Here is a 24,384-nt window from a genome sequence, read left to right as displayed (position 1 = left end):
AACTACTATAGACGTTTAGTACATTGGAAGTCAGGACAAAAAGTTAGTGGAAATTCAAAGCAGAACTAAACTTAAAAAATAAAAATTTTAGGCAGGCTCTTTATTGGTAAAGAGACCTGGCTGTTTGGAATCTTCAAGCCCGCTTCATACATGAACGTGATTTTACCCGAAGCTGGTTACTAGGCAAAGAAACGTGAAAAATGCATGTTTTATAGCTACTCCTATTGAAGTTTATATAAGCTACCCCAAAAAAAAGCAAGTCAACTTGTTTGAAAGGATGGCTTCAAGCAACACAATGCTCAGGTGTGAATGGGCACCATTGATTATAATGGAAAACCTAGTGTCAAGTGTTGAAGCATTTTTGATGAAGCTTTAAATCGCTCAAGTGTCAACGGGGCCATAGGATTCTTGCCATACCTCGTTGTCAGTATAAATGGACCATGTGGTGTGCATCCATGGGAGTTGTGGTGTTCCCTGCTGACCAAGAAAGACGGCCGAAGACTGGCATCCAAAAGAAGTGGAGGAGAAGATGTTGGCATCAGCCAGGGGGGTGAGTAGTTGTAGTCTTTAGTTCTGCTTTTAATGTGGGTATAGACAGTATTAAACAGACAGTTTTACCTTCACTACAATACAGGCTAAACTTCTCTATTTCCTAGCTTATTACTTACATATTTCCTCTGATGTTTTCTGCCTGGATTAAAAATCTGTCTAAGGCCGCGTACACACGCGGGGACTGTTCGCCCAACTTTGTCCGCTGAACAGTGTTTGGGCGGACAGTCCGCTCGTGTGTGGGCTTTCAGCGGACAGTTTCAGCGAACAGTCCGCTGAACAAGGTTTTTCGGAATTTCCGAAAAACTGTCCGCTGAAACTTTGTTTCAGCGAACAGTCCCCTCGTGTGTAGGCTTGTTCGTCAAACTAAGTTCCGCGCATGCTCAGAAAGGATTTACACGCCGAAAGTTATAATGCAGTGTATAGGACGTCGTATTTTTCGTCCCGTCGTACGTGCCGTTCACGTCATCGCGCACGGTTTCAGCAAACTGTTCGTTCGTCGTGTGTGGCCATGTCCGTCCATGCTAATTTTGAGCGGACTGTTTGCTGAAACTGTTTGACGGACAAAGTTGGGCGAACAGTCCCCGCGTGTGTACGCGGCCTAAGTCCATTTATTTATTTTTTTTTAATTTTTTTTTTTTTTTATTTTTTTTTTTATATACCGCAAACGGTGCAGGTTTTGGCTAAGCTGAGACCCGGCAGGAGAGCAGGAAAGTGCATGGGGCAGTAATAAGGGAAGGTTAATGCATGGTTTTGCCAGAGTTTCATGCCACGTACTGTATGGCAGAGCTTTGCTACCAGAGGTCACACATACAAACCAGGATCTTGTGTTTTTTGTTTTTTGGGTCTGTTGGCTGACTTGTTCATTTTTGCATTCAAATTAAACCATACTGCTGGCCATATGGTGAAAACCATTACAATGGCAGCAAAACAAGTGCAAGTTCCATTGAAAGGGTGAAAATATCCCAATTTAATAATCTATAAGTTATATATAAATAAAATATAAAGTTGTAGTGAGCCGTTTTAAGTGCCCATTTATACCTGTGCGGCATGTTAGCCCCATAGCAAGCCTCAACAAGTCGCCATACATTGTGGTGTGCTGCAATGCAAATGCCTTCAGAATGACAGGCACAGCAGCTCACCAACGTGCATAATATGCTTTGCCGCATGTTGCGGTATTACACCTTGCAACACAATAGTGTAATTTCAACCTTAAAGTCAAACAGCTCAATGTATTATTACAAAAAGTATTGTGCATGTCTTCTTATATTTAACAGTTTTTCAATGGACACCGTCCACCATGCTGAACCTTAGTTATATTGTACACCTACTGTATATTGATCCTTCTGTAGGTTTGTCTTTGGGAAAATTACATTTTAATTTTTTATTAAGATGTTTACAATTAAATGAAATAAAACTTTTTTTTTTTTTTTTTTTATTTAATATTCATGCATGTTCCAAACCTGGGCAATTACAACAAGGGCTTCTTTTGTTGGTTATTACTGTAGAGTATCTTGTTAGAGATAGCCTTGCTGTGCTGCAGAGGATCAGTATTCAATGTTGCAGATCTCTGGATGTTATCTTTAAGAATACTACACTGATTGTGTTGCAGATAACACTATATTATTACAGTGTGACAAAACAGAACAGCTGAGGCCACAATGGTGCTTTTGGCTCCTGGGAAATCGCAAATTGCCCAGAGACAATTCACATCAGTGCCTGCTTTTTATTTTTGAATCTCATACCATTTTTCATCTTTAACTGGTAATTAGGCTTTTTGTTATCAGCAACCCACAAGTGCCCTTGTGGGTTATAGACAACAAAACAGCAATGACATAATGCAGTTACTTTTATCCAAAAATTCATTGATTGTAAACTTGCTTTCAGCCTAGTTAAAAAAATACATTTTTGTGTTTATAATATTTTCTAAGAGGTCAGTTTTAAGGGATGTAGCAAAAAGTAGTATACCATATATATAGTCTGATTAGTATGAAGGTTTTTTCTTTTCTGTGGTGTTTCTTCAATAACGTTGCCCACTTTACTTAATACTTTGTCTACTAATATGGGATCCCCCAACGTGCTGTCAGAGCAATGCGTTAGCCAATCATTTTCTGAAAAGATCCTGGCTGGTCTGAGCACCACATTTCTGGTGGTGTGGAATGAATATGGTCCTTGCATGGAGTGTTATGTCATATATTTTAAAAAACAGGATCGGAGAGCAAGGCTAGTAAAAATTAAGAAAAAAAAATTCTGTTTTCATGGCCACATGCTGTTATTATCTCCCATTGGATCTTCGCCAAAACTAACTCTGTCGTCTTTACTGATTTGAAACTATGCATGTCACATTCTAGTACTTGTTACTTTTTTTTTTTTTGCCATAGTATTATGGTAAACCTAATTGATCCATGCTGAATATATAGCAAAAAAAGCGAATGGTAATGTTATGTCAGTGTAATGCCACATCCAGTATTTTTAGAGAAAAAGAGAGGGGTTTCTTCTTCTTTTTCTTTTTTTTTTTTTTTTTTTTTTTTATTTCCATTCTGGATATATGTGGTTTTTAATAATAAAGTGAAATGTGATTGGAAGAACTGTAGTGCTGGTGGGAGGAGTAGTCTGAGCCTGTATGGCTAAATTGGCTTAAGATGTACAGGGTTTTAACCCTTGCACTGTTTTTCGCCTGTTATTAAGCCCCGGTAGGTGGGGCGAAACATGTCAAGGGGCATGGCCCAAGGAGCAGCATTGACTGAGGCTTTCAGGTATACATCCACACTAGGATCAGCTATGGTGAGCGGTTGTTTAATGCTTAAATGTTCATTGCTCACTGGAAGAGTTTTTCTTAAGCTGTCATCCCTACTATCCTGAGTGCCAACAGGCCCTACACCTCAGCCTGGAGCAGAATCACTGAGCACTAATAGCCTTTATTGCACTGTTTTTAGGTCTGACTTACACTATATATGATGTTTTTTTTATCTTTTGTGCAAGTTTTTGTCTTTTTGTAAGTGAGGTCTTCAGAACTGGACACAGACTTCATTTAGAATGCTATGTTCAGTTCTGGAGACCTCACTTACAGAAAGATATTGATAAAATAGAACAAGTCCAGAGACGGGTTACAAAAATGGTGAAAGGTTTGGGGGATAAAACGTATCAAGAGCGAGGGGTTCCAGGGTTGTCCAATAGTTATATACTCATCTGCTCAGTGGATCCAGCATTGTCCTGCTGCAATAGGTTGCTCAGGTGTGCAACTTATGTTTTGTGTGGCCATCTTGGTCCTCTTTGGTTCAGGCAGCCAGCCTTTGATGGCACCGCCAGGGCTGCCACTGGCTGCTCTGTTTGCTCCTGCAGCCTCCTGGGATAAATGATGTGGTTTCCCTGGGGGCAGAGGGCATAGGGACACAACATTCTTGTCTAGGAGAGAATAACAACTGCTGTGCAAAAAAAAATAGAAACAAAAAATAAATAAACCTGCGTTTTTACTTTATAGAGGCAGCCGAGTGAAGGGCAGTTAAGTAATTTAGGGAGCGTAAAGGACCACCGTATACATAAAGTATATCTAATGCTAAAACGTTGTTTTTAGGTTAGAGTAGAGAATGGTTAAAACGTTTAAAACGTTTTTTTTTTTTTTTCTGGCCGTGACCCATTAGGGAAATTGTTCTACACTTCTTGTGTCTAAACGTAACTGGAAATGAGAGAAGATAGCTAAAATCCCCTAGTTGTCACCAGAACAAGGAGATTACACTTGGACTCCAGATACAGATTTGTCTACATACAATCAGGTCCATGAATATTGGGACATTGACACAATTCTAATCTTTTTTGGCTCTATACACCACCACAATGGATTTTAAATGAAACGAACAAGATGTGCTTTAACTTTCAGCTTTAATTTGAGGGTATTTACATCCAAATCAGGTAAACGGTGTAGGAATTACAACAGTTTGTATATGTGCCTACCACTTTTTAAGGAACCAAAAGTAATGGGGCAGTTGGCTGCTCAGCTGTTCCATGGCCAGGTGTGTGTTATTCCCTCATTATCCCGTTTACAAGGAGCAGATGAAAGGTCCAGAGTTCTTTTCAAGTGTGCTATTTGCATCTGTTGCTGTCACATTTCAATATGAGATCCAAAGACCTGTCGCTATCAGTGAAGCAAGCCATCATTAGGCTGAAAAAACAAAACAAAAACCCATCAGAGAGATAGCAAAAACATTAGGTGTGGTCAAATCAACTGTTTGGAAAAGCCTTTAAAAAGAACGCATCGGTGAGCTCAAATGCCAAAAGACCCGGAAGACGACGGAAAACAACTGTGGTGATGACCGAAGAATTCTTTACCTGGTGAAGAAAACACGCTTCACAACAGTTGGCCAGATCAAGAACACTCTCCAGGGGGTAGGTGTATGTGTGTCAAAGTCTACAATCAAGAGAAGACTTCACCAGAGTGAATACAGAGGGTTCACCACAAGATGTAAACCATTGGTGAGCCTCAAAAACAGGAAGGCCAGATTAGAGTTTGCCAAATAACATCTAAAAAAGCCTTCACAGTTCTGGAACAACATCCTATGGACAGATGAGACCAAGATCAACTTATACCAGAGTGATGGGAAGAGAAGAGTATGGAGAAGGAAAGGAACTGCTCATGATTCAAAGCATACCACCTCATCACTGAAGCATGGTGGTGGTAGTGTCATAGCGTGGGCATGTATGGCTGCCAATGGAACTGGTTCTCTAGTATTTATTAATGATGTGACAGCTGACAAAAGCAGCAGGATGAATTCTGAAGTTTCGAGCAATAATATCGGCTCATATTCAGAAAAATGCTTCAGAACTTATTGGACGGCACTGTGCAGTTGGACAATGACCCGAAGCATACTGCGAAAGCAACCAAAGCTTAAAGGAAATAAGTGGAATGTTATGCAATGGCCAAGTCAATCACCTGACCTTAATCTGATTTGAGCATGCATTTCACTTGCTGAAGACAAAACTGAAGGGAAAATGCCCCAAGAACAAGCAGGAACTGAAGTCAGTTGCAATAGAGGCCTAGCAGAGCATCACCAGGCATGAATCCCAGCGCCTGATGTCTGTGTTCCAGACTTCAGGCTGTAATTTACTGCCAAGGATTTGCAACAAAGTATTAAAAAGTGAAAGTTTGATGGATGATTGTTAATCTGTCCCATTACTTTTGGTCCCTTTTTAAAAAAGTGGGAGGCACATATACAAACTGTTGTAATTCCAACACCGTTCACCTGATTTGGATGTAAATACCCTCAAATTAAAGCTGAAAGTCTGCAGTTAAAGCATATCTTGTTAGTTTAATTTCAAATCCATTGTGGTGGTGTATAGAGCCAAAAAGATTAGAATTGTCGATGTCCCAATATTTATGGACCTGACGGTGTACATAGTCCAACCACAAAGTTTTATTTAGAAATAGAGTGGGAAGAATAGAACTTTCATAAAGAATTATTGCAGTCTGACTCCACTGGCCAAACTTCTTACTTCTATTCCTGTGAGGGCACAGACCACAATAAATACCCAACAAGAGTTTTAACGGTTCTCTGCTTTATTAAAAAAAAAAATGTGTGTGTATATATGTGTGTGTGTGTGTGTGTGTGTGTGTGTGTGTGTGTGTGTATATGTGTGTGTGTATGTGTATATATATATATATATATATATATATATATATATATATATATATATATATATAAATATTATTTTTAATAATTTTACTCTTTCTGTGCCCCTGTGGGGTGATTTCCAGTGTCTTCTCTGATCCCCCCCCCCGCTACTAAGACAGAAAAAATAAGAAATCCCTCCAAATCCAACATTGCAAACAAAATTCCAGCTGCACTTTTTGAATATGGAAGGTGTACAAAGGTTGAGGCACCCGATCTCGTACAGTGGAACACATTTGGGCTGCACAACAGAAGACATGCTGTTAACCTATTGTGCAATTTAATTTTAAAATGCTGTATATACAGGAAGATTTACCATAATAAGGACAAAACACTGCCAAGATTGTTCATCAGTAAAATTATTTGTTTAGCTGCAACTTTTGGTCTGTAAGGTCTAAATGTAACCCCCCCCTTCATGCCTAAGGGTAAAACAAATGTTAACGCCTAAGCACAATTTTGCAACAATGTGTTAGTAAAACTGGACAGTCCAGTGAGGCCGTATATATGTGTACTGTCAGCATCTAGGTGTAGCAAAAACGCAACTTGCACTGCAAGGAAATTTGGCATACAAATTTTCGAAAAAACTTTCACAGTCTATTCTCCTGAGTACTGTGACACCTGTTGTGGCTGTTGATAGGTTGAATATTTTTGTAGGTGGCAAAAATCTTTTAAAATAAAACCTAGTTAAGGCACATAGCTTAATATAATGTACAACATAGCCTAATTATGCAGGGGACCAGAGTATATTGTCAACATAGCATATATACAATGCAGGGCTCGGGAGTAGAATGTACAACATGGCATATACTGTGCATGTTTATAATGTACAGCATGGTGAATGCAGTGCAGGGGTCAGGTGTATATTATATAACTTGGCACATATAGTACAGGGGACACATGTATATTGTCAACATGGCATGTATACAGTGCACAGCTCAAGAGTATAATGTACAACATAGCATAGAAAGTGCAGGGGACAGGAGTATAATGTTCAACATGGCATGTGCAGGCGACAGGAGTATGTTCAACATAGCACATACTGTACAATGCAGGGGATGGGAGTATAATGTTCAACATAGCACATACAATGCAGGGGACAGGAGTATAATGTACAGCATAGCGCATACAATGCAGGGGGCAGGAGTATAATGTACAACATGGGGAATGCAGTGTAGAGGTCAGTAGAATAACTTACAACATATTGTATGTAGTGCATGCAGTGCAGAGGTCAGAGTATAAACATATAATATAAAGTGCAGGGTTCAAACGCAATAATGTACAACATACTGAATGCACAGCAGATATATTATGTACAACCTATGTAAGACGCAGCCCTGTGTACAATGCAGTGGTTAATAATTTTGTGCCGTTTGATCTACTCTTCTTAGCAGCTTTCATTGCTCCTCGCTGTGCTGCTCCAGTGCCCAGCATTGCCCCCGAAGGAGGATCTGCCCCTTCCCACCTCACCACACACAAGCGCAAATCCAGGACGGCTGGCAAATCTGCAGTACAGACTCGCACATTAAATAAAAACCTGACAAAAGTTCCACGCTCTAAAACTTTAAAAGAGTTGGCTGCAGTATCAAGGGGAAAACTGCCTTTCCAGTTTTTCTGCTCTTCTCTTTATACTTCATTTGTCTTTTGCAAAATAAAATAAAAATGTCAGATAAATAACACGTTCACTGAAGTAGGGAGAAAAGTAATTGTTTTGAAATCCTATTTTAACAGTGCTCATACATCCCTCCGTGTGAGAGAGAAAACCAGAAGAATTCGGAGAGTGTCCTGCGCTTTGAGAAATATTGGAATAAGGAGGTTGGCTTTGAGCCATTTATCTGCTACTTTAACCAGCATAGAAGGTACAGTATGGATTTATGAACCTCTCTAAAAGACATCAACTCTAACACCTACACCAGTGTTTCTCAACTCCAGTCCTCGAGGAGCACCAACAGGTCATGCTTTCAGGATATCCCTCAGATGAAACGGCTATGGTAATTACTAAGGCAGTAGAACTGATCAAATCACTGTGCAAAATAATTGGATGCCTGAAAACATGACCGGTTAGGGCGCCTTGAGGACTGGAGTTGAGAAACACTGACCTACACTACAGTAGGTGCACAAGAGATTGCTACAGTGCTGTTGTATGACCATATCATTTCTATGGTTGTCTGGTTTATTAACCTTGGTATATTAAATCCATGATATATACAGATCCATATGTTCTAAAATGCAATAATTGAAACAAGTTTAGCTCTTCATCAATATTGAAAGTTCACACGATCCCATTTAACTAATAGGAAGCAACTTGGAATGCAGTTAATACTTGCAAATGGACTAAAGTGCAACCACAATGTGGAATCATCAAGTGTATTACTTTTATTTTTCAGAGATACTGAAAAAAGATGGCAAAACTAAAGGACACACCCCAACAGGGTGACCCATTAATATGAAACCTACTTTTAACTATATTTTTCATAATATCCACCTAGACTTTCTGGCCATGCCCCTTTTTTTTTGTTTTTTTTGTTTTTATGCAAAATGCCGGTAGTTTGTAAAAGTATTGTACTCCTGATGTGTCATAGATCATGCTGCTACTATTTAAATGTTTTCTATTTTTCATTTAAGTCCCATGATGAATTATTTTAATGACTGTGAAGTGTCCACACACTTTGGTGTCAGTCAAGTAGAGACAAGCAAAGGTAGAGTGTTTTATTATACTTTTAGTCTTAGTACTTAGTACTAAAAATACAAGTTAAAAAACAAAAAAAAAATCCTGTTTTAAAGCGGGAGTCCGCCGGGACTCCGGGTTTTTTTTTTTTTTTTTTTTTTTTTTTAAAGCCAGCAGCTACAAATACTGCAGCTGCTGACTTTTAAAATAGTGACACTTACCTGTCCAGCGCGCCCGCGATGTCGGCACCCGAAGCCGATCTCTAGATCGTCTTGTCGGGTGCTGCCGCCGCCATCTTGGGTATGGGAATCAGGAAATGGAGCCTTTTGGCTTCATTTCCCGGTTCCCTACTGCGCATGCGCGAATCGCGCTGCGCAATAAGGATGGTCCCCGCTGCCTCTGGGATCTGTGTGTTTCCCAGCAGGCAGCGGGGCACTTGCGGAAAGGGGCGTAATCTACACCCCTTTCCGCAGAGAGCTATCCTGGAAGTGGGTGCAGAATACCTGTACTGTACAGGTATCTGCACCCCCCTCCCCCCTGAAAGGTGCCAATTGTGGCGCCGGAGGGGGGGAGGGTTCCGATGAGCGGAGGTCCACTTTAGGGTGGACCTCCGCTTTAAGTCAGGCATGGTGGCACCTCCAGAGGCGGCTGACATTTCACAACAGGCTGTAGATAATTTGGGCAGTTTTCAGTTGTTTACAGATGGGCACCAGTCACTTTAACCACTTAAGGACCAACCTCGTTTTGAGATTTTGGTGTTAATATGTTTAAAACTGTTTGTTTGTTTTTTTTGCTAGAAAATTATTGGAACCCCCAAACATTATATATTGGTTTTTTTTTTTTCTAACACCCAAGAGAATAAAATGGCGTTCATTGCAATACTTTTATTTTTTTATTTTTTTGTTCACACCGTATTTGCGCAGCGGTCTTATTTTATTTTATATTGTGAAAGATGTTGCGCTGAGTAAATTGATAACCAATATGTCACACTTCAAAATTGCACCCGCTCGTGGAATGGCAACAAACGTTTACCCTTAAAAATCTCCATAGGAGAAGTTTAAAGAATTCTACAGGTTGCATGCTTTGCGTTACAGGGGAGGTCTGGGGCTTGAATTATTGCTCTCGCTCTACCGATCATGGCGCTACCTCACATGTGTGGTTTGAATACTGTTTTCATATGCGGTCGCTGCTCATGTATGCGTTCGCTTCTTAAAAAAAAAAAAAAATGTAATTAAAAAAAATCTTTAAAAAAAATTGGCCCTTTAAAAGCTATGGGCGGAAGTGACGTTTTGATGTCGCTTCTGCCCAGAAATTGTATGGAGACAGGTGGGGGCCATCTTCCACTCACTTGTCTCCATACTGAGCCATCGAGAGGATGCGAAGGCCTCCGCCGCTGCCGACAGCTCTGGCCCCACCACCGATAAATGATCTTGCGGCGAATCCACCGCAGGGACCACTTTTATAGCGGACCGCCCTCTGAAGAAGGGGATACCGCGGTTATGGCATCTAGCTGCTGTCATAACGATATCTTCCTTCAAACAGCCGACGCAAAACTGCTGTGGGCAGTCTGTAAGTGGTTAAGATGCAAACAAAAAGGTTTATTGACGCACTCATAACTCCAAAGAGAGAGGGGGAGTTAAGACATGCAGAACACCCATTACTGACCTGAAGACTCAATAGCAAAATTATAAGACACAAGTACAGAAAAGAGCCTTTGCGTTGATTCCAGCAATCTGTACCTTCTTAAGACCCCTTTCACACCACACCGCCCTTTGCGTCTTTGCGCATTTCGGCCGCTAGCGGGGTGCTTTTAACCCCCTCTAGCGGCCGCGAAAGGGTTAAAACCGCCGGCAATACGCCGCAACAGCGGCGTTTTGCCGGCAGCATTACAGCGCTGCCCCATTGATTTCAATGGGGAGCAGCGGTGGAGGAGCGGTACACACACCGCTCCAAAGAAGCTGCTGGCAGGACTTTTTTCTGACGTCCTGCCAGCGCACCGCTGTGCTTTCACACTACACACAATGGTGCAGCTTCTTTAGGGTGCTATAGCGCCTGCAAAACGCCCTGGTGTGAAAGGGGTTTTATAGCAGCTATTTCCATTAACAAGCAAATCTTTGCAAGTGGGGGCAGCAGTAGTCTTGATGATCCCATCTTGGTGCTTTCCCAGGCTCTCCAAGTTCCTCACTCAGAACCTCATGTGGTAATGACCACTGATACTTCATCTTGGACATCATGAGTTCCTCTCCTGTCCTCAGCCAGGCTCCCAGATCACAGATGTGAAATATAAACTAAATGTATAAACTCTCGCTAAATGGTGTAAAAAATATAATAAAATAAAAATGCAGCTGCTACACACAAAGTGCTAATCACTTGAAAAACCTAAAAAAATAAATATAGCGCTCACAAACGCAATGAAAAAATATATTGCAATGTATATTAAACCAAATAATGTCCAAACAAAAAACAGTGACAAAAACTGCTCCAATCCGAAGTTAAGCAGTGGTGAAAAAGGCTTCAGAAATATTCAGGTGTGCAACACGCCCTCATGTATCCCCACTTGCTGGATTGAGACGACCCCCAGCTTTTCAGTCTGGTGGGTCACTTAAAGCTTTGTAATGGTATCCAGGAATGGTGGATGTAGTATCAGATCTTGAAATCAGGAGTTTCTCAGCAGGACAAAACGGGTACCCGAAAGTGAAGAAAAAAAATGGAACTGATAGTGAAGTACCATTAAAACAAATTTATTTGTACAGGGGAATGGGTACTAACAATAAAGATAGTCTTCTGCTCCAAGCACATGTTCAGGCTTCAGGCCTAATCACTCAGCTGCCCCTTACACACCCATCCCAGGCCCAGAGCTTTGGGAGAAGAGAGATCACTTGGCCCTCCCAGATATTTATACTCTCCATCAGCATGCACCTATGGCCATGCATTTTTCCCTACTGGTTGGCTAGGGACGTACGAATATTCATAAGTTAGTTTTACTGTAGTTTTCTCATACTAATACAGAGTTACCAAAGACACCCACTTGTAGAAGGCAGAAACCACAGCTTCACTGAATTTAGGGGACAAACCAAATTAGCAAGTAGACTATAAATCGGCTAGGTTGCCTACCACCCAGCAGAACAAAATTTCGACTAGTAGCCCCGGTTTAGGACATGGTGGCTACACCAGTAAATAATAAATCTTTCTTGTCAATATTTCATATTTACCACTTGCGCTCATCAGGGGGAGCGCTGTGTGACTTTTGTGTGCTGTGAAGTCTCTTCCTTACAGCTGCTATGCTGAAAATAGACCTGAATGTGTTTAGAAGAGGGGCACGCACCTTTTTCCCTCTGCAATCAAATAGTGATGGGTGCACCTTGTCATAAATATGTGTATTTGGGGGAAAAAAATCGAAATCAACCAAAAATTATATATTGTCACAGTTTACAAACCTTTGAATGTTCAAAAAATAAGTGTCACTCATTTCCTAAGCTTACCATTCACCTTGCTACCTAAAGTGGCTCTACTTATGTAATCAACCTCTTTGACTACATACTCCTAAAATGTTTTTTTTTATTGTACTTCAGAAGATGCAGTAAATCAAGAAACGCTACATGCTGCAGTTCGTAGGTGTTCTAGATGTTAAGAATTTAGGGCGAGCAGTATAAAATAAGATTGAGAGTTCACACTTAATGAACTCCAGTTTATAACTTGCTCTGCTGTGGAATATCGTTTGAATGCCTTCTCAGAAAAAGCTGTGTAAAGAAGGAAATGTTTATAGATTTTATGTCATCAGTCTTGTGTTTGGGACATAAATTACAATGATGATAAATATATTGGTTTTAAGTCATTAATAAAGGAGTTTAAAATTTATTGAAGGACTCCAGATGTCAGACCAAAGGCTCCTAGGTTTTCTAGACCTCTAAACAGCAGAATCCTTGAAGAGTGCTATTATAAGTCAAAGTCATGGTCCTCTTTTGTACTAGAAGGTAATTCTGCAAAAAAAAATCTTGGGTTGCAGGGCACAATTTTGGAAGGGCAGAGGCCTCTCCTTTCATGGGCACCTGTTATTCATACTACTGCATAGAGGGGCAATGGGCCTATTCGTTTTGGCTGAAGGGGCCACACATGGAGCGATTTGTTAACTATACAGGGGGGCCCTACATTTACTGGTGTATTATGCAAATTTTTGCTGTCATTTTGACTGCTTGGATTTACTGGCAATTGTTGCAGGTGAGTGGCTGGGGAAAAGCAGTGTATATATTTGTACTTTGTGGCATTTTTCTAGAACCTATACCATATATTTGCTGTAGATCCTCATGAGTTAAAGGATATAAATAAATCTAAGACTAAGGCCTTGTTCACTTGGGTATACTTAAAAGTATGCCCATATGAGGGCTGTGTTTGCCTGCACGTTATACCCAGGTGTTCCCATTCATGTCAGTTGGGATGTAGCAACTGCATGGACACATGCTGTACCAGCATGTACGTGCACCCACATGGATGTCAGTTTGGGAGCAGCGGCTGTGTCCATGCAGCCACTATGTCCCAATTGACATGAATGAAACTGAATTCCTGTGAATGTACAGAACGCCTATGTATACCATACAGGCAAACATAGCCCTCGCATGGGCGTATGATTAAAGTGGTTGTAAACCCTCTCATATACACAGTGAAGTGAATGGCCTCAGGTGATACAAATATGAAACAAATCCCCTTACATGTGTTTTATTTATCGGCATTCTTCTCTTGTCTAGAACCCTTCAAAAGAGAACAATTGTGATTTAAAAATTCTTCTGCATCCGTAAGTACAGAGGAGGACATAGACAAAGGATCATGCAAAGCTGTATTTTGACTAGACAAGCTGTGTGCTAATCTCCCTCCTTTACACAAATGTATCTTGTGCATCAAGAAAACTTCTCAAAAGTGACTCATGCTGATAACAGAGGAACAAAGCACCAGAGAGAAACTACACTTAGAGCTTCGGAGAGAGACAAGTGCACACTACAGATCCGTACTTTGCCCAGATTTCATGACTGGGGTTTACAACCACTTTACATATACCCTTGTGAACAAGACCTTAGGAATCTTGTTTATGAGCTTTAGGAAAATGTTCCTCCCATAAACGTACTTTGATCCACACACAGGACTGTCACTAAATGGCTCCCAGCTTGCTGACTGGATGACAGTTAGCAACCACACATTAATGGAGTCATCTCTGTGCTTACTAGGCCTTCTCATCCTGTTACCCAACATCTAGTAAACTGACAGCGCTGTACAATGCAGTACAATCTGACTGGCTCACGGCTCTGCCAATCCTTGTCTGCTGTGCAGGGGATTACAGAAACGCTAATACAATGGAAGAGACAGGTTCTTATACTACTTAGGTTTAAAAATATATTTTAAGATTTTTAATGCCCTAAAATTGGATAAAAAGAAGGTAAAACAGATAAAAGAAACTTTGCCTAGAGTTCAGTTTTAGGCTGGGTTCACACCGCCGCGGCAGCGAGAACCGGATGTGATTCGCACCGCACTGCAGTGCAAATCACATCCGATCTCTGTGCGATGCGAGTTCAGCCATACAGATAGTATGGCTGAATTCGCATCGCACCCGCCGCAAACTCGCACAGGACCCTTTTTTTGGTCCGCAGCAGAATCGGATCGCATGGGTGTTCACACCATGCGATCCGATTCCTGTCTGAGTTTGCAGATCGCACTGCGATATGTGGACTGATCTGGGGGTGTCAGTAACATTTCACTGACACTCCCAGCAGTCCGCATAGGGCAGTGTGAACTGCCGGCGGGAGGCATGCGATGTGGGAAAACGACGCAGATTTGCGGCGTTCCCGCATCACTCCGGTGTGAACCCGGCCTTAATACAGTTTTTTTCAGGGAAATTTGACTGAAAGTATACATTTGTTCCTTTTATTTTTTTATGTAATACTATAAAGAATGTAAAAGAGATTGAAAGCAATGTCGCGTAAACAAGGTTTTAAAGGCGTTTTTTTTTTTTTCACCTCTGGGAACACTGATTTTCTCTGGAGTATGAAAATAAAATGCTACTAAATCTGTTTTTTAAATATATACCTGTAATATATACCTGTGTACAGTACATAAAATCTTAAGGCAGAGCAAGAAAAAAACATTACATGTTCTACAAGGATAAATAACCCCCTTCAGACATCAGAAGCTGTTTTTACACGGCCGTTGCCACCCACTCTTTGGCGTGCATGAAAGGGTGTACAGCGAACGATTCTGACGGATTGTCTCAGGAGAGAGGCAGACTGCTGTAAAGTTTTCCAGGTTCAGCACATACTGTGATTTTGTTGCTGTTCTACTTTGACCCGAGTTGGTTTAATGAAGCACAATAGATAAAAGGCATTGACTGCATCCACATGCAGTCCTAAGTGATTGATTATTGTAAGTAAAACTGCAACGATCAAGTCACTTGTCTAGCTGTCCATACTGCAGAGCCATAAATTTCCAGAACCTCTCTAACTCTGATGTGGAAAATACATCTTTGTTCCATTGGCGCAACAGTACTTGTTGCTTTAGTCTGCTTTGTAAGAAGCAAGTAGTATTTTCATTTTATGTTCTGTGTGGTTGTACAGCTTAACCACTTATAGACCAGGCTTTTTCTGGCACTTTTTGTTTAGAAGATTTTGTTTTTGTTTTGTTTTTGTTTTTTTGCTAGAAAATGACTTATAACCCCCAAACATTAAAAGGTGCGTGTGTTTTAATAGCAAAGACCCTAGGGAATAAAATGGCAATCATTGCAATTTTTTATGTCGCACGGTAAAATGCACTTTAATGAATTAAACAAAACACAATGGTTACCCCAAATTTCTTTATATAGTGTGAAAGATGATGTTGCCCCTGAGTAAATAAACTTTAAAATTGCGAACACTCGTGGAATGGCGACGACACTTTAAACTCCTTTACAGGTTACCCGTTTAGAGTTGGAGGTCTAGTGCTGGAATTATTGCCCTCACTCTAACATTCGCAGCGATACCTGTGGTTTGAATACTGTTTACATATACGTGTGCGACTTGCGTATGTGTTTCCATCCCTCCATGCTTGCATGCAGATGCAAATTATTTTTTTTTTTATTTTTTTTATTTTTTTACACTTTTATTCCGAATACAAGGAGAATAAACATCCCTTGTAAGGGATAAGGATGACAGGTCCTCTTTATGGAGAGATCTGGGTTCAAAAACACCCAAATTTCTTCTTTACCTTTTAAAAAGCAAAAGATCAAAAAATATATTTTTTCCCTCTTTTGTGTTAAAAAAAAAAAGAAAAATTCTTCCAGCCTAGACCGGAAGTGATATCATGACATTGTGTGGGTCCTCCAAGGCCATAGAGTAGATGAAAGAGTGTTAATTCTTTGAATGCCTATGAGAGCAGCCAGCCACACCGCCAGATCGTTTCTCGGGCAAACCGGTGGAAACGGTAAGCCTAAAGCCGCGTACACACGGGCGGACTGTATGGCCAACTTAGTCCGTCGAAACACATTTCAGCGGACAGTCCGCTCGTGTGTGGGCTTCAGCGGACTTTTTCAGCGTGCAGTCTGGCGTACTAAGTATTTCGGAATTTCCGTAATACTGTCCGTCATACTTTGGTTTCATCGGACAATCTGCTCGTCAGTAGGCTAGTTCGACGGACTAAGAATGGCGCATGCTCAGAAAGGATTTACACGGCGAAAGGTTGCATTGCTGTGTATTGGACTTCCTATTTCTAGTCCCGTCGTACGTGCTGTACACGTCATCGCGCAAGCTTTCGACGGACTGTTTGTGCATCCGTGTGTGGTCAAGTCCATTCATTCGAAAGTATGACGGACTGTCCGTCGGATTGTATGACTGACTAAGTAGGCCATACAATCCGCCCGTGTGTGCTTTAGAAATACTGGCGAGCAGCAGACAGACCGGTTTCATGAGCAAGCCGGCTGCCTGCTGAAAAAACTGTACCGGGGTATGGCTGATATTTTCAACCATAATCCCAGTACACCACTTGCAAGTCACAAGGGTGTGTATATACGTATTGTGGTTGGCAAGTGAATAAGGATGGGAACCAAAATCTCTTTTGAGTATGTTTAGCATCTTGCCTTCCTGTTTAGTTTTTCAAACCAAATAGTTTATTGTGACTCTAGTGCAAAGTCTTTCCTGGAGATCCTACCAGTAACCGTACCTGTGACAGACAAGTGCTAAGCCGCTGCCTTGAAATTGGCAGCAGTGATCTCAACCTGCGATATGCTCACCTTCAGTTGGGTGTTCGGTCTTTGGTCTGTCAGATTAAACCATTTAACAGGCAACTGAAAAAGCTTGTGGGACTGACAACAATGCTGCTAATTCGAGGCAGTGGCTTGGTGTTGTCAGCTGCAATAGGAAATGCTCTTACTGGCAGGATCTCTAGGTAAAAAAAAACTTTGCAAATGCTGTACATGTCCATATATTTTTGTAGGCCACTTGGCTTTTGTGGTGATTTGAGCAGCATAGGAATGCCTATGCAAGAAATAACCATTAAGAACAATTGGTGGAAGCACTCCTATCTTGCAGAGAATTTACAATCTACTGAAAGGGCAACCAATAACTAATGCTAGTTTTAGGCTGGGTTCACATATATGCAAATTGGATGTGTTGTTTTATACCGCATCCAATTCACATAACATGTGAGTTTGACCAGCTTTCAATGGAGCCGGTTCACGCGTGTCTGGGGCGGCCACGGTGCAAATTTGAAAAGGGTCCTATGCATTTTTCGATCCAGTTCAGGTGCAAATTCAGGAAAAAAATGTGCACCTGAATTGCACCTGAACTGGTAAACTCAAATACACAGGACACCGGAAGCAAACTGCAGCCAGACCTGTGTGAACCCAGCCTAAGACCCCTTTCACACTGAGGCGGTGCAGGCGCCAGCGGTAAAACGGCCCTATTTTAGCACCAATTTACCCTCTTTTTATCGGTGGTTTTACCCCCCTGCTAGCGGCGAGAAAGGGCTAAAACTGCGCTGGGCAGGAGCGGTAAAGGAACGGTATACACACTGCTCCTTCACTGCTCCAAAGATGCTGCTAGCAGGACTTTTTTTTTTTTTTTTTTTTTTTTTTACCATCCTGCCAGCGCACCGCTCCAGTGTGAAAGCCCTCGGGCTTTCACATTGGAGTGCGAGGAGCGACTTTCGGGGCACTTTGCAGGGGCTATTTTTAGCACTGTATCGCCTGCAAAGTGCCCCAGTGTGAAAGGGGTCTTACTGACTGTGCCCTGCTTATTGATGTCGAAGTATGTAGTCACAGTTGCAGTTTTAACCATACCTAGGCATGGTTCACCCCCTTGGTCCAGTTCCTTTGTGTAATGTACCCAAGAACAATTATTGTTACTAAACTGAGGGCCCTGCATTCACTTTATCTGGTCTCCCACAGTACACAAAACATGGAAATGCGATTATTTTAGTAAATATAAACTGATAAATACCTTTTCTCATCAGCACCATATAGCAGCCTTGTGACTTCTATCGGTGTCCGGCCGAGCACTGGTAAAGCTTGTAGGAGGAGTTTTCATTCTCCTCTGACTGTCCTATGAAGCTGCATGACTCCTGACTTTGGACAGTGCTAATTGGCCCTGTGCTGATCACATACACACTCCCAAAAAAAAATCTAGCAATACGCCACACATTGAGCATGTGCAGAGTGGCTCTGTTCTATCAGCAGATGGATTGGGAACAGTGGAAAAATGTGAGGATCAGAGAAAACAGGATCAAACAGCCTTTTTACACAATGCAGAGACTGATTTTACTGCTGTGAGTTTTGAAGCACTATAAGCATACCATGCCTAGAACCACTTGAATGAGGTGATCTGAGGCATAGTTCCCTTTTGAGGTCCAGCTTTAGTGTGAATGCAAACTCTGCCTGTGCACAGAACTCTCCATAGATCACTCAACACAAAAACAGGGATCACTGTGGTCTGATTAGCAGATGTGACGTTAGTACAGACTAGCGGAGGAGTGTAGGGGAAGGCAGTCGAACTTGGGGATGGTTCCGTTCAGCCGCACCCAGTGTAACTACACGCCAAGATGAAGTTGCAGCAGGCCTAGTGTCACACAATACACTAACCAGGGATAAGTCAAATATTTGCTGTAAGCCCTTATGTTCATCAGAATTTGGACTGGTGTTTGAAGAGGCAGGGGCTCACAAATTACAATGCTCTTTAAATGTTCCGATGCTGTGCGAACCCTCTAAACGATGAATGATTACAGATGTGACCTTTCCGTTTCCTCTTTTCTAAAATCTTATTGAAGAAGAAAGCTAGAGATAAAATTGAATATTATTTTTCATTTAATTACCACGGGGACAGGCACCACTGAGCAGATGAATGTGATTCTATGTGAAGTACATTTATACAGATCATCCTGCATGTAATGGCGAGTTGCCTCTTATTAAGACAGATGCTTGTAAACAGACCATACATGCCAAAGTGTCTTCTTTGGCGGTCAGTATACAAATTTGTAAAGTAGATGCAACTGGGTGACAGGAGCAGCTATAGGAGACTTCTCTAAATATATTTATAAATAAATGACTAGTTTTACATTAAAGTATTTGTAAACCCTTACATATACCCAGTGAAGTGACTGATCTTGGGTGATACTGAGATTAAACTAGTCTTCTTGCATGAGGTATTCCTGTTTATCTTCAGTCTTCTCTACGTCTGTTCAAAGTGTAGAATGTATACAGCTTCACTGAGCTTCCAAAGCAGGGGTGGAGATCTGGAGTTGCACTCTGCAGAGCTCAGTGAGGAGAGCTCTGATAGCTGATTGGAGGGAAGAGACGCCCCCCCCCCCCTTTATACAGCACACGGAAACAGAGCTGAGGCTGTCAATCAGCTGGAGGTCCCTCCCCTGTCACCTTTCTTCTCTGTCAGGAAAACCTGTCGGAAGGGACTCGTGCTGATAGCAGAGGAACAAAGCAGCAGTGCGAAATGACACATAATGCTCCTAATTGGGACAATAGAGGCATATGCTTTGTTCATAATTTATGTCTGAGGTTCACAACCACTTTAAATATACTAGGGCTGGAGTTAGACTGAGCTACAGCCCTTGCTGACCCTCATCAGGGTATTGGCGTCTGTCTGATTTTAGTTTTAGATCCAGTTCGAACAATGTTGATGAAACATTGACTGTTGGATGCTTTATACTTGCATAGAAGTATCAGTCACCTAACGTATTTGAAATATATACAGTAACTAAATGCATGACCATAAACTGGATTGAATTGCGCTTTTGTCAATGTGTTTCATATTACATGGCCTATTATTTCCCATCATTACTAGTGTACTATGTAATGCAATATCATGTTATTAGTAAACCAATACAATTATCCATATTTCTTGTATATTTATTATCATTTTGAACAGTAATTAAAATAAACATTAGTAAAATGATATAAAAAGCTAGCAATTGGAATGACCAGTTGTTCTCTCGTAAGGCAAGGTTTATGTTCTGCCAGTGTAGTAGCTGCCCCGCCATCAATGGGTTTGCACTTCATGGCCTCACTTTTATAGTTCAATTTAAGTTATTATGTTGTGCACTAAGCAGAACAAAGATCTTGTCTAGAGATAAACAGCTGAATATTTGGCAAACAAAATGGCTAGAAAGTTGAAATGTTGCAGCTCTTTACTTCTTTGTCAGTACAGAATTACAGTCATTTATTGAACCCGCTTTCTGCTTGCTCACATCTCCAAGTATTGATTATATGAAACGTATTCCTCACTGTGAAGCATGAGAGAATAGGGAAGTAAACTTACTACTTCCCCAGTTTTTATTATTTAACAAATGGCCATGATAAAAAGTAGTTTTAGTAATAGAGGTCAGTCAAATAATATGCTTGCTTCTTAAAAGCGTTTTCTCTTAAGTTCACCTTTCTACAAAAAATAATAAATGCACCCCTTTTTGCAGGCAGAAAAAAACGTTCTTTTATTTTTATTTTTTGTAGTAGGAGTCGGTAAAGCATTGCACTGCACACTGTCGATGTATCTACTTGCCCGTAAGCCAAAATTCCCTGACCGGGAGACTCAATGGACTACCACGACGCTGCACAGTGCCGTAGTAGTTCATTGAGAACTATAAGTTGCAAGTTGTATCTATAGGCGAGCCTCTAATAAGCTGGGTACTGTAAATATCTCCTAAACGTGCACCGTTTAAGAGATATTTACTTTGTCCTGCTCCGGTGATGTCATTGGCACATGCGCTGTGAAGGAAACCCCCCCCCCCCCCCGAGCCGTTTCTTCAGTAGTGAGTGCCATGACTGGCGGCTCCCATGTACATGTGTGGGAATGACGTCACTCTGGCCAGTCACAGAGCCCAAGTCCGCGCCCCTGGAAGAGGATTGAGCATGGATGCGGCCTGCAGCAGGGATGGCGCAGGCTTTGTTTGCAGGTAAGTGTTAGATAACCATACACACCGTTCCTAAAGCGCCCCGGCATATTGAAATCAATGGGCAGCGCTGCCGAACCACCGCTGTAGCGGCCCTTTGTGGGCAGTTTAACCCCTTTTTTGCCAACTAGTGGGGATTAAAAGCGGCCGAATAGCGCCGCTAATACAACGGTAAAGTGTCGCTAAAAATAGCAGTGCTTTAACGCCGGCGCCCCCAATGACTAGTGCAAGTTTTGGCTCTTAAATTTGAACACTTAAATTTCCGTAATTTTTCCTTATCCGTGGCCATATAAGTTTCCCCCCTGTCTTTTAGTTACTGAGCAGTGAGTGACTAGTCGGCCATTTGATAGAGCTATAATCGGACAATTGCCATGCTTTGTTCTGGGTTTATGGCTCAGAATATTAAACCCAGGCACAGCCAGACAACCAGTATGTCACGGAAGTGGCCAGGAAAAGGCACCCCCATACTTTTTCTTATAGTATGTTTTAAAGGTTTATTAAACCTTGTTTATTATTTTAATTTAAAAAAAGTTACTTACCTGTTCTGTGCAATGGTTTTACACAGAGCTGCCCCGATCCTGCTCTTCTCATGTCTTCCCACCAGCATTCCTGGCTCCTTCTCTTCAGTGAGTGCCCCCATAGAAAGCTGTTTTCTATGGGTGCACTTGTGGGGGCTTACTCCCAAGATGCTCTGTCTGTGTCTATTGACAGACAGGGCAGCTCAGGCATGCCCCCCACTCCCTTGCCATAGTTTGACAGCTTTGATTGGCTGCTATAAATCTGACCAGTGAGGGACATAGCTGGAAGAGTCGCTTCTCTCATGCACATCACTGGATCAATATGGGGCTCACGTAAGTATAAGGGGGTGCTGGGGACATTCTGTAGCACAAAAGCTTTTCTTTTTACCTTCATGCATAGAATACATTAAGGTTGAAAACATTCAGCCTTTACAACCACTTTAAGCGTAGGTGTAAAGCAGTGCTCCAACCAAACCAAGATAAATCGCCCATTAAAATATCTAAAATAAACCAGCTTTTGCTGCAATATCCCCTATTTAACCTAGAGATTTTCCATGCAGTACTTATTTTTGCCCCTGGATGTCTTCAGCCCAGCACCATTCAGCTTCCCCTGAGCCCAGGTCCTCTTGGACTGGACGCTGACAGAGAAGCAGCACAGTGATGACATCATATTTTTGTACACAGGCTCTTTCTATCAACATACTGCTTGCCAGTACATGAACTGATCTGGCTCCTTGTGCTACTTCTTCCTGGGACTGCCGGAGGCTGCCACAAGGTCAAATTCAGATACTTGCTCTGTTTGCATTTAAGAAGCGCATTTAATGATGTAGTATTGATTACTGAGCCACAGTATCTATATCTACTTTTAAAAAAACAAAACATCTTTAACCACTTGCTTACTGGGCACTTAAACCCCTTTCCTGTCCAGACCAATTTTTCATCTTTCAGCTCTGTCGCATTTTGAATGACAATTGCGTGGTCATACAACACTGTACCCAAATGAAATTTTTTTATCATTGTTTTCCCACAAAAAGAGCTTTCTTTTGGTGGTATTTGATCACCTCTGCGGTTTTTATTTTTATCTAAAAAAAAAAAAAAAAATTAAAAAGACCAAATTAAAAAAAAGTAATTTTTTTTTATATTTTGTTATAAAATTTTGCAAACAGGTAATTTTTCTCCCTCATTGATGTACACTGATGAGGCGGCACTGATGGGCACCGATAGGTGGCAGTGTGATGGCCACTATTTATAGCAACCTCCCTGACGCACACTTCAGGCTCCTGTCTCGGAGAACGTGAGAAGTTATCAGAATGATAACAGAGGAACGGAGCAGGAGACAGCTACGGGACTCAGTTCCTTGGAGAGAGATAAGAAAACTCTAAAGATATATGTGCTCAGCTCAAATTTCATGAATCGAGTTTACGTTCACTTTAATATCTTTGCTTTGGCAACAGATTGCCTTGAAGGTCCTCTTCAATCTATGCCGTTGACCTCCAACCAGGGACCTGGACAATAATAAAAAACCTTCTTTAAAGTGGTTCTAAAGTCAGAACCCCATCTTATCATTAAGATGAAAAACCTTCAGTGTGCTAATACTTACCTGAGCCCACCTCAATCCAGTGATGTTGCACAAGAGTCTCGGCTTCCAGGGGCTCCCCTCCTCATTAGCTGAGGGGCGCCACTGGCTCCCACTGCTGTCTATAAAGGTCAGTGAGCCAATGAGAGAGGGGGGTGGGGCCAAACCGTGGACACACATCCTCTGCTCGGGTGCCCCCCATAGCAAGCTATGGCAGGAGGGAGGAGGGAGGGGGCATGAGTGCTGAAGAGGAGGATCTGGGCTGTTCTGTGCAAAACCACTGCATAGAGCAGGTAAGTATAACATGTTGGTTATTTTTAAATGGGGGGGGGGGGGGGGGATTTGGTATTACTTGAAGATCTTGCATAGAGATTTACTATAGACATGTTAACATTACCAAAAAAAATAAATTACTTGAGTGGCAGTAGAATCTAACAGGGAAAGTAATGAGTGTCATATTCACTTGCATTTAGAACTACATATGTTTATAATTGGATGTCTGTCCCTCTGTAATTATGACCTTCTCGTAAGTTCAGTTTACCATGCATCAATAAGTCATGATGTTAAATAATATATCTATCAGTGTCTAGGCATGGCATAGATTGCAAGGCATAAACACATATATACACTTCTAAGTAATGACTGAAACATTTACACTCATGAATTTTAATTTAAAGGCAGTGATTATTCATAATGACTTAGCCAGTTTTTGTAGAATTGTATGATATTCAGACACTGCCTAAAATTGTGTTTTTGTGCAATAACTTTCTGTCTCCAGTAGCTTTGCAAGATGAGCTCACCTCACGGCATGAAAATCAGTAAATTATCTGTTGCCACAGTTACACTATTCACTTCTGTGGACGATTTGATATACTCCTATATCTAATTAGTAAATAAGAGAAAACAGCTTCCTGCATCTGCTGCCTGCTAGATTTTTTTTGTTTGTTTTGTTTTTCTTCAGATTTTTTCTTTTTTTCTTTTTTTTGTAGATCGCATTTAATATCTGCTACA

The 24,384-nt window shown here is 41.4% G+C and overlaps 1 protein-coding gene across 1 annotated transcript in view; it reads left to right on the top strand.

Moving 5' to 3' along the window:
• The window catches only part of KCNMB4 (potassium calcium-activated channel subfamily M regulatory beta subunit 4), a 109,014-nt gene that overhangs the window by 63,250 nt on the left and 21,380 nt on the right, over nt 1-24,384 (top strand). Inside the window, exon 2 of the mRNA XM_077468754.1 lies at nt 7,941-8,068. Within this exon, the coding sequence (XP_077324880.1) occupies nt 7,941-8,068 (128 nt within the window). The remainder of the gene's footprint in view (nt 1-7,940; nt 8,069-24,384) is intronic.

The sequence above is a fragment of the Lithobates pipiens genome, unplaced genomic scaffold (genome assembly GCF_037356315.1).
Source record: "Lithobates pipiens isolate NorthernLeopardFrog02 unplaced genomic scaffold, aLitPip1_a1.2 Scaffold_8, whole genome shotgun sequence".
In the NCBI taxonomy this organism is placed as follows: domain Eukaryota; kingdom Metazoa; phylum Chordata; class Amphibia; order Anura; family Ranidae; genus Lithobates; species Lithobates pipiens.
Note: the sequence above shows the minus strand (reverse complement) of the source record. Positions and strands in the feature narration are given on the sequence as shown.